This window comes from Spinacia oleracea, chromosome 6 (genome assembly GCF_020520425.1).
Source record: "Spinacia oleracea cultivar Varoflay chromosome 6, BTI_SOV_V1, whole genome shotgun sequence".
NCBI classification, from domain to species: domain Eukaryota; kingdom Viridiplantae; phylum Streptophyta; class Magnoliopsida; order Caryophyllales; family Amaranthaceae; genus Spinacia; species Spinacia oleracea.
Window position 1 is genome coordinate 101,388,708 of NC_079492.1, and position 11,861 is coordinate 101,400,568.

General features: G+C 37.2%; 1 protein-coding gene across 1 annotated transcript; it reads left to right on the forward strand.

The window, feature by feature from the left end:
* The first annotated feature begins 1,973 nt into the window (after positions 1–1,973).
* On the forward strand, positions 1,974–5,333 carry LOC110785056 (uncharacterized). The gene is made up of 5 exons (XM_021989502.2): positions 1,974–2,431; positions 4,133–4,232; positions 4,343–4,478; positions 4,862–4,957; positions 5,034–5,333. Exons 1-5 carry the CDS (start codon positions 2,038–2,040, stop codon positions 5,154–5,156), a joined length of 849 nt encoding a protein of 282 aa, XP_021845194.1. The 5' UTR covers positions 1,974–2,037; the 3' UTR covers positions 5,157–5,333.
* Positions 5,334–11,861: the final 6,528 nt, after the last annotated feature.

Below are 11,861 nucleotides of genomic sequence, written 5' to 3' on the forward strand. Positions count from 1 at the left end.
AACGTACATAAAGTGGGATAGACACAAATCGCATAGAAACTCTACAAAACATACAATAACTCTTTAAAACGCATAGTTATTGTAATATGCATATAGTTAGTTACTATTTAAAATCACAAAACAACTGTCATGTGACAGTTACACATGTTGCCCAACTAAATTACTCCATTGTCCTAGTCCATGCTAACTTAGCTTGGACCCGGTTTATATAAGTGTAAAATGCATTTAATATGCTTTAGGAAATTTTAGTATTTACTACCTTAAAAATACACCACCTTTGTATTTACTACCTTATGAAATTTTTATTTTAAATTACTACAATAAACATTCAATTTTTTTTTTTTATTTACTACCACTTTACAGTTTTCTTATTTTAAAATTAAGATATCTCTTTCGTTTCTTAATCGTTTAAAGTGATTCAAAGTTCATTATTTTCCTTTTTTTTATAAGGATTTCATTGAGAATGACATTTCAAAACAATACGTTTGATAATTCATTAACATTTTAAAATTTCACAAAATAATATTTAATTAGTTTTACTTTTTACAAAATATTAAAGGTAGGATCCCTATAAAATCCTTACACATAAATGAGAAGAATGGATTTTGAATCATTTAACATGATTAAGAAACAAAAGAGATATGTCAATTTTTAAATGAGAAAACTGTAAAGTGGTAGTAAATACAAAAAAATTGAAACTTTAAGATAGTAATTTAAAATAAAATTTTCATAAGGTGGTAAATACAAAAGTTGTGAATTTTAAGGTAGTAAATACCAAAATTTCCTATGTTTTATATAATAGGATAAATTTTAAACGTTTTGAGGTAACTTTTTATGTACTCCGTACTATATTCCACCCTCTTCCTCGTAAATCTTGTGAATTTAGTAAAATAAAAGGCCAAATTCTAAATATTTTTCTCATTTCCCTTTGGCACGCATGCCAATGCACATTTTACATCGTTAATATCTCTAGTTACGTGTTATTAAAAAATATAAAATTTCCATATTGTTAAATTACTTATTGAGATAAATCAAACAGGACCTCACATAACTATATGGCAAATTTGCCAAAAAGGACCTTTTATAACTCAAATTTTGCGAGAAAGGACCTTATATAATTTTTTTTGTGAAATCACACCTTAAGGTAATTTTTTTTGCGAGAAAAGACCTTAGAGAAGTTTCCGGCATTGACTGAGCTTTTCCGGCCATTGACATGCACGTGACATGCACGTGTTGCTTAAGTTGGCTAAAGACACTGATTTTTCCGAGTCTTTAATTTTCAAACTTGATTTTATTTCAATTTTTTTTCAACTTTAGGTTTTAAAGCATAGAATTTTGGAGGAAAATTGGGTCTGATTAGCAAAATAAAGTCATACGTGCTTCTCACGTACAAGTCAATGGCCCAAAAAGCTCTGTCAATGTCGGAAACTTATTTTTGGTTGTCTTTCGCAAAAAAAAGTTAAATTAAGGTGTGATTTCACAAAAAAATTATATATTGTCTTTTTTCGCAAAAAAGAAATATATTAAGGTGTGATTTCACAACAAAAATTATAGAAGGTCCTTTCTAGCAAAATTTGGGTTATAAAAGGTATTTTTAACAAATTTGCCTTTTTCTTATATATTGAACTTACTCCTTCCGTCCCGGAATACTTGACTTGTTTTTCTTATCGGACCGTCCCTTAATACTTGACCTGTTTCTAAAAATGGAAATATTCTAACAATATTATATTATTTCTCACTCCACCCCTATTAACCCACCTACCCCGTACTCCATACAAAAAATAATTAAAAATTCAACCCTTACTCTCCCTCAACCCCACCTCTTAACCCACCTCCCACTAACTACATTAAAATAATACCCCACTATCAACCGGGTCGAAATTTCCGAGACGAAGGGAGTAATTTATTACATCGTAAACATTGTCAAAATTCTAAATGGGAAACTGTGTGGGAGCATCATTCTAGCAAGACATCCAAAGAACTGGGAAACCTCCTGAAGTAAAAAAAAAAAAAAAAAAAAAAAAAAAAAAAAAATCAATGGATTCTCTGTCCTCTGTATCTCCCTCAATCATGCTACCTCCCGTACGCCACCATCTCAACACTCCTCTTCTCAATTCCTTTCCTTCTCGGTGCTACAATCGCCCCGTCCTCTCACCTCCTTTGTCTTCCAATTCTTCGCTTTTGCAGAGGCGGAGGCGGAATGTTTGGGTGTTGCGCGCTAAATCGACCGGCAGCTCCGACGGTGGAGCCGTATTTAACGGTGGTGGTGAGGGAGGGAGTGATGATGATGATGATGCAGAGGTAGAAGAAGCTTTGCAATTGGATGGGACTATTCCTGGAACTTCCGATGAGTTTGTGAAGCAGGTTTCGTCTCGTGCTTATGGTATCCGCCGCCATCTCCACCAGTCTCTCGATTCCAGTAGTTACGATGGTACCCTTTTCTCTTTCTCCAGAATTTAATTCTTATTAAGTTTATTAACTTATGATGTTGATACGATATGGTTATATTAGAGTTGTAATTTTGGATGATAGTGTTAGACTGTTAGTATTTGATCGTACATGTGAGTTGTTGTTGTTGCTGACATATTCGGAATTTGATGATTTGATTTTCTTGCAATTGTTTAAGATATTGTGAAAAGCTACAAATTTGGGTTATTTGACGATCTTCAGAAATTAAGATGTGAAAATGGTGGAGGAGTTTGGGTCTTGGTATGGTACTTTGCATTTTGCAAACTGTTGAAGCGGTTGAATTGTTGCTTGTTATCATGAGTTTGATGTAGAAGTTTGACAATTTTGCGGTGTGTAAAGTTTCTTCAGTTTAGGGTAATGTTGCAATGGTAAGGTGCTTTGTGCTATATGTATTTAGAAGAAAAAAGTGTCATAAAGGAACATCAAACTTGAGGTGGAGTTATATATATCAGGGATTCCAGGTGCAAACTGCAAAGGTTGCTAGAAGCCAAGACTGTTTATAAATTGTTTTACAACATATTTTCTAATGATCGTGAAAGGCATTGTTGTTATCCGGTTGATAAAAATAGTTTCTCCTATTGCCAATTTTCCATGAAGGAGTGAATCATAAATCAAATAACAGAACGGGAGGAATATTGGTCAGTAGTTAAGTACTCGTTGATCAATTGAAGTTCAATGCTATGTGGAGGTTAGTTCCTCCAAAGGGTGCTTGGGGCGTGTTCTTTAATACGAAGTACTTCGAAGTATAAAACTAAGACTCTTAGTTCTAGAATTACCTAGAGTAGTAGACACTTGAAATCGATACAAATTAACAATATTTCAAAAGTTCACAGCAGGGTAGAGAGGGGCTGCTGAAAACTCCTGACTAATATGAGTAAACTCCCTACTGGGATAAATCTTACCCTTTTTACGCAAGTATGGAGGAAGATTTTTGCTACAAAAGGGCTAGTTATGGAATAACGTGAAGAGATTGACCTGTCAATCCCCTTCATGTAAAGCTTCCTAGCATTGCAATGCATTTGAACTGTTTCAACTTGTCTAAAGACTAATGCAAGTATAACATTACATCATCATGGTGGACACATTTACGAAGCAGGGTGTACACTGTCACTCATATGGAGGAGGACTGGAGGATTTTAATGAAAGCATGGCTGTATCTGTATGAGAATCTTTTACTTTAGGAAAGCTCTAACTAAGATAGCAATTATTTTCCTTATTTGTCCATTAACAAGTGTGTTAGTTCATGTGCGAAGGTTGCTTAATGTCATTTTTTTTACCTCGTTTTTCACTTCTGAGATTTACCAGTGACATAAAGCAAGTCCCTTAACTCTACTGTGTTTCGTCCGATGAGTGCTGGATCCTGTTTAACATTTTCTAAATTAAAGGCAAGTTGTTGATTAAGTTGTATATGAAGTGTTGTAAATTTAAGTAAGTGAAAACACTGAAAGGGGGGAAGGAAAAAAATCACATTGGTCAACTGCTGACTACGAAATGTGCATGTCAAATCACAAGATGTTCTGGAATGTGGATGCATATATCTTTTTGTTGCTTTTCGTAATGCGAGTGGCTGTTACTTAATATGCCTATGTCACTTAATTATTGTACCATACTACCATGTGTATTTCTGTTTGTTAAAAAAATGCGTTATTTTGCCTTTTCTTAGTTCTGGATGACAATCCTTGGAGGGATACGTCAAAACCTGTGTATGTCCTAACCCAGAAGGAAAACCAACTGTGCACAATGAAAACTCGAAGGAGCCGCAGGTTTGATAGTGCCTCTTCTTAAAAAGTTACAAATTATCTGCCATCTCAATCTGTGAAACTGGTTAGCTGTTTCCATGTTAACATCTGGAACTCTGGATTTCTTGCTATAGTGAAGTTGAAAGGGAGCTTGGTTTATTATTTTCAAAGGGGCGCAAATTTGGTTCAGACTTTGGCAATCAGACCAAGCAATCAAGAAATGGCAATAAATTTCAAATGGTTGTGGAGGACGTGAGGGAGGGAATACTTGTAAGCCCTTTTTCCCCCTACTTTATTCTTTGTATTGTTTGTTACAGTATGTGTTTCCTCTTATTTGGGGTTGGCGAGGTGGATCGCCGCTTCTGAATCCTTTATATGATTTTAAGATGTGGATAGAAACATTCACCCCGAAATGTGAAATAAATTCCCGCTGTTTCTGGGCGTTTAGTTCTAGTTAAACTGTCAAAGTGTCAAGTACATAGAATTATTTGAACTCAATTCGTTAAGTATGCACTCAACTTTCTGAAATTTTCGGCCCCAAGCCTTGGGACAGTTGGATTATGCATAAAAGTAGAACTAATGTGGTTATGACACCCCAAGTTGAGGTAAAAATGGAAATAATACCACTTAACGTAAGTTTTTTGTCAAAACAGATATTTGAAGACCAAAATGAAGCAGTAAGATACTGTGACCTGATGCAAGGCGGGGGTCAAGGTTGTGAAGGTGTTGCAGAGATAGAAGCATCTTCTGTAAGAAATTTAACCATGTCTGCTAATAGTCATTGTCCAATTTAAAGCCAGAATTAGATATTAATTAATTGTACAGGTTTTTGATCTCTGCCGAAAGTCAAGAGCTCTGGTTGTTCTATTCCGCAGAGGCAGGACACCACCTCAACCCGAGAGCTTGCAACTTAACTTGAGAGCTCGAAAGCGATCCCTTGAAGACTAACATGGTTCACCTGTGCAGAATTGTATAGAAAAACAGGTATTTGAAAGCGGGATACAAGAACATAGTGTAGTAATACAGTAATTGTAATGTATATAGTATACACAACTAAAAGTCATACATCAATGTAATTGCATACTTGTAAATGTTATCTTTGTCGTCATTGATTCTCTTCTCTAATCCCCTTATTCCCCTATATTTAAGCTTGTGTCAATTCTCCTCTGCTTTGAAGACTGGCTGCTCCGTCGAACTTGACTTTTCCGCTGATAGAGACTTAGAGAGATCCTTGGCATATTCCATGTTTCTGTTTAATTATGAACATGCAGCTAGAATAGTCAATTGCTTACAACTCTCTCTTTTTTTTTTAATTAAAATAATTACAACTCTTGAAGACGAGTATGAGTAGAAGGTAAAACGGCTTTTATCCCAAGGGAAGTAAGGATGAATACGTCTTACTCGTTTTCTCCAATTTACTTTTATACCAAAGAAATGTCGTATGAAGTATGTAGGTGTTGTCTTTTACAAAAAGATGTCACTTTACTAATCTTTGCGTCGAAACAGAAAAAGATCAAAAAGTCAGAAAATACACTTCGTGTATAACATTGTTTGGATGAAACTATCTATCTATATAATATACTAAAGCGCATTTTTTCCCCTCTAAAACCTTGCATGTTTTTGTTTTAAATTTGCCAAATACAACCCAAAAAACTTTACCCTTTACGGGTTACAACCTTAAACTTTCAGTTTTCTCAATTACAACCTTAAACTTTATACTTCCTCCGTTCCGGAAATATTGCACCATGGTTGACTTTTACTCATCTAACCATTACTTGACTCTTAATATCTCAAATCGTGTGCAACTAAAAATTATAAAAAATTAATATTTAGAAAATATATATCGATAAGAATCTAACATGACCCCACGTGACTAAAATTTCATTACGTACGAATCACAAAAAATGGTCAAAGTCGTAGTGTGAATAGTGTTAAAAACAAATGGTGCGATATTTTCGGAACGGAGGAAGTATGTCACTTTAATTACAACCCCGATTCATTTTCCGGCGAAAACTATCAAAAAATGATGTCATTATTACATTTTCCAACAATTTTAATTAATTTCCCAAAAATTAAATTAACAAAAAATGGAAACTGGGATAAGGATGACCAGTCATCGCTAAATCTTCCAACCATGGACCTTCACTGAAGCTTCCAACCTTGACCGATCGAAATAGCATAGTGAAAGAGATTGAGGGAGAAGTTGAGGATGGAAGAACAATTCATCTATGGGAGTAATTGATGATGGAATTTGGTAGTTCAGAAGGAGTAATGAAAGTTGGGAATCGAGGGAGATGTTGGGAAAAGATCTAATTAGTGAGAGTAATAGTTGGGATAATATCTACAAAAAGGATGGGAGCTGAGTAATTCGATGTCAGTTTATTTCATTTTTTGATTTTTGAAATGTCAACTTCTTCTTTTTTAATTCTTTTATTGTTAATTTAAATTTTGAAAATTAATTAAAATTGTTGGGAAAATGTAATAATGACATCGTTTTCCAATAGTTTTCGTCGGAAAATGAGTCGGGTTGTAATTTAAAGTGACATATAAAGTTGAAGGTTGTAATTGAGAAAACTGAAAGTTTGAGGTTGTAACCCGTAAAATGTAATGTTTTTTGGGTTGTATTTGACAAATTTTCCTTTTTTATAGTTCAATTAATGTTCTTTAAGAAATAAGAAACAATAATGATTGTAAAATATTTGGTATAGAATAAATTACAAGGTGACTTCCTTTAATTTATTGCATCTAAATACAACTCACTGTTTTAGTCGTTAGCATTGAAAATAAAAGTTATTAATTAATGTTCGCTTCGAAGTTAACCATTACCACTCATATTAATATGACATTTGAATAAACTAATTGTCATTTTTTTTAATTACACAGTGCATTGCACGGGTGCTAACTAGTTATTAATAAGTACATTGATTTACAAGAAATATGAACTAACTATAATTGTCACCAAAAAAAATGAACTAATTATTATGGGTAAAACACTAATGTCTCACAAGTGATAACTAATTAAATTCACTAAGTGATAGACGTACCAATGAAACTTGTTCACACATTGACAACCTCATAGGCTGCTTCTAAGTTGAAAAGACTGACCCAGACACAAATTGTATGCGAAATTAAATAATACATAGTATAATTAGATCAAAAGTAAAGTTTACTCGGCAAGAACCAATTAATATGAGAATCAATACGACTAATATAAATAGTAATTTTTTTGTAAAATATAATCATCAATAGTCCAGAATCTGATCCAAACCGAACATTGAACTTAATTAATCTTAATCAAATCTGAAATGAACAACCGATATTTCGTCCATGTCTACAATTGGACATCCACTACGTCTTTGTACCAAAATTCACCCCTAGCCTATGATAGTACTCCATACTCAGCGCACTATTCAACTCAAAATTAAAAATTGTTACTGTAAAAAGAACAAGTCAAGTTGATTGCATCATTGAAAGCACTGATTGAAGGCTTGGACGGAGCAAACTAATACGAAGTATGTCAATGTCAGTTACTCCGTATTTTCCACTGTGAGGGGGTCGAAAAAGCACGAGGCTAATGCGTGACCTCGTCCCTCGTGGGTGTGACGATTCTTTATATTCAATCAAGTGTAATTGAATTTTCTGTGAGTATACACCCAATTGACTAGTAATATAGGAGTCGCCATTCAATTTTTAACGACAATGAGAAAAACTGACAAAACCCGGTTATCGTGACATAAAGGGAGTGCAATTATGTTTGACCACGACGGCCGTAGGTTCCCTTGTGATCCCTGGTGTGGGGATCTCTCAACATACACCCGCAAGGTAGAGATTGAGGGTTCGGGGGACTGTAACTACCGAGAGGAGTACTTCGCTCGTCGATAACTCCAGAGGCAGGATATCCTTACTAGCTCAGCATAAATAATTGAAGGGACATGCGTTAACTATTAAACTAATCTGAGTTGATTTTAGCAATATGCAACACATAATACTAATTCGATCGTGATTATCTGATTTAAATAGCATTAAGGGACCTAGCATGATAATCTGATTTCCCAAAAATATTATATTTGTTAGGCGTGATAGAACCATCAGATTAGGTTAGTTTAACAGTTCATAAAAAGGGCGAGGAAAGCAGTTAAATCATCGAAAAGGGACACATTACGACGCACCCTTGAGAGGTGCGTCACGGTTCTCAGAAAACTAACCACTTTGACTTTGCTATTTCTCCTTTTTATTTAACGAATCTCAATTATGGGACAGGATACGTTTTGTTCGATTTATGGATCGATTGCGACAGAACGCGTGAACAGTTTCGCACCGAGAGGCTTAGGCTAAGGGTTGGAGTCAATACTCAGAATATAATTGTGTGTTGTTGTGTGTCCTTTTCACGTCGAATTTAGGGCTCTATTTATAGGGGAGAGTTCGTGGAAAGATAGAATTGCAGAGTTCTAATCCACAAAGAATTAGGAAAAAACACGTACCCAGGTATTTTCAGCGCCCAGGCCTGGGCGCCGAAGATTTCGGCGCCCAGAGCCAGGCGTTGAAAATAGGGTCTGGGCTGTTTTCTTTAGTCAGATTCGGATTCCTGAAATCCGTAGAGTTTGAGATTAATTCGAGTCTTTTAGCGCGTATCAATTTTGTGACGGAATGCGTCTGGGCCCGTTACGAACTCTAGGCTCGTTAGGATTTCAATTAATACGTAACTCTTATTTCCGAATCATATTAGGAATAGGATTCTCGCAGTTTTCTATCTCATTTAGGATTTATGTTGGAATGCAACACCTAATTCTGACAGGTTTCTATCTTTTATGATTTGCCACTTTTAGAAGCTACCTTTTACGGCAGTTACTAGTTTTAGCAGGTTTCCATAAATAGCAGGTTTCGGGTGAAATGAAAAGGGGAATTGAGATTCGTTTATTTCATATGAGATGCGTTGTCAAGTGGAGATTTATGCTTTCATCATCGAACCTTTCCCTTTCGGGAATGGGGACAAAAGTAGGTGTCTACAGTTAGCCCCCACTTTGACTGAGTCTTGGAGTAAGACGATGGTCAAAGTATTAGACGGAGTGCGTCACACAAGCCACGGTATACGTGACCTGTTTTGCGAGGGTCTCACGAGCCCCCGAGTGATAACATTTGACTTAAGGGTCATCACTTGAAGTGTCGACATATCCCTCACGTGTCATTGAGATTTGTCAACTGATAGTATAGAAACTTCCTCACTTTGTCATTGGAAGGATCTAAAGGTGCGTAGAAACTCCCTCACTTTGTCATTGGGAGTAGCTACAGATGTTTTCGAAATCAAAGCTATAAAGTGTAATTGGGCCTGTCCAAGCCCAATCACGAGGTAAAAAATGTTTTTAAAGATTCTCATTTTCAGGGCTAGCTAAACGAGAAAACCCCCTTGTTTTTATGGGACGTAAAACGAAGGAAAATCCAGCACCCTTGTTTTTATAGGACGTAAAACGAAGGAAAATCCAGCACCCTTGTTTTTATAGGACGTAAAACGAAGGAAAATCCAGCAAAAGTTATCGCTGCAGCGACTAAGGACCTGCGCGGTTTAATGGCGCAGACCCCGCCGGCTAAAGATGGCGAGCCTGTCCGCTAAGGGTGGACACCCCGTCCGATAGAAGTGGACGAATCTGTTTTTTAAATTTGAAAATAAGGACCTACGCGGTTTGTGACGTAGACCCCGCCGGCTAAAGATGGCGAACCTTGTCCGCTAAGGGTGGACGCCCCGTCCGATAGAAGTGGACGAATCTATTTTGAAATTTGTTTGTGCTTTTTGAAAATAAGGACCTACTCGGTTTGTGACGTAGACCCCGCCGGCTAAAGATGGCGAACCTGTCCGCTAAGGGTGGACACCCCGTCCGATAGAAGTGGACGAATCTATTTTGAAATTTGTTTTGTGTTTTTTTTTTTTTTCCGAAAATAAGGACCTACGTGGTTTGCGCCGTAGACCCCGCCGGCTGAAGATGGCGAGCCTGTTTTTGTTTTGAAGATTTTATATATATATTTTTTTTTTTCGAAAACTGAGGACCTGCGCGGCTAGTGATGCAGGCCCCGCCCGCTGAAGGTGGGCGAGCCCTGTCCGCTGAGGGTGGATGTCCCTGAATTCGTTTTTTCAACTTGGAACTCGCGTGGTTCGTGAGGCGATCTTGCCCGCTGAAGATGGGCAAGTTCCTATTTCTTTTGTTCATCGTGAATTTCTTTTGAGAATTTCTTTTCTTATTCATTCTCGCAGGAGCGAATTCTTTCGAGGGATGCTCGAATTTAGTTACAACCTGAATGTGGGCTGACAACGTGCTTAGACGGACCATTGTCTTGTGGTCATCATCTTTCATGGTTTTGAGCTAGTCTTTATGGCTCAATTTTGCCATTATCTAGGTCCTTGATTAGGGGACTATATAAGTATCAACAGTGACCTTTGTCTTGAGGTCGTAATCCAGTTTTATATTTTGAGATTACCCAAACACAGGACTTCGTACAGCGTAGTCTAGGAATATTGTTTTTAACTTTGTATACTCTATATTTTCTTTCGAGCCCCCAAGCACTCGTGCTTGACGGTCAGTTCTTGTCAAAGAGGTTCTTTGGGGATACGCATTTTGTAATGTCCTTGATTGTGTTTGGGATCGTGGTCGTAAGTGCGAGCGATCTTCGTAGTGGTGTGCTACTCTTGACAAAGTCGTGAGGTGCAACTTTCAGTAAGGAATTTGGCAATTTTCGAGTCAAATGGAAGCGGCAGGGCCCAATAGAAGTTAGGGCCTTTTTTGAGCCTGGGGTCATTTTTGGCGCCCATGCCTGGGCGTTAAATATTTCGGCGCCCAGCGCTGGGCGCTGAAAATGATTTCTGGCGAGGTTTCTTGGTGACACAGTTGGCCTCTTGGAAGTTCTATGTATTCTCTTCTCTTTTGTTTTTATTTTTATTTTTAGAACGTGATGATTTTCTTGAGAAGCTGTAGCCGATTGGTGGACTACGGTGCTTGTCGCTTTGGGGCGGTTATTTTAAGGAACTGTTGCTCTTAAGGCGTACAGTTATTGCGATAGTTGGGCGAGTCTGTATGGCCCGAAGAACATACCTTGAGGCGTAAGACTTTGACCGCTCTTGTTGTTGTATATTTTTCCTTTTGAACGCGTTCGTGAATGTTCGATACTTAGAATGATGATATGTATGTGCGAACGAGCGTTCATAGAATGGCCGTTGTGTGCGGTCCATTAATCAGTTTGCTTGAATCATTTTTTTTTGAGCAATGACTGATTTTGAATAGCTTGCTTAGAAGCTTGATAGGGTTCAGGCCCATTCATGAAGTGGGCTCAAACATCGTACCCTTTCGATTGCTCAAACATTTGCTTCGAGATTTTTTTATTTTGCTATGGTTGTTTCGTAGCTTGGAGCCCCCAAGTATGCATGTTGGGATGCTTCCTTTTGGTGTACGATTTTTGTAGGTTCTTTTCGAGAAAGATGCCTTGGGGTTCCGCTCGTGTAGCTGCGAGCTATCCCTTCCGTGGCAATATTTCGCTACCTTTAATCCTTAATGTAGGAGTCGTGGGGCTTGCATTTTGAATTTGGGCGATAAGCAGTCTTTGCCTCTTTTACACATGCTCTTGGTCGTGCCCGCATTAGTGCGATATGCCTTCCACCCTTTTTAGACT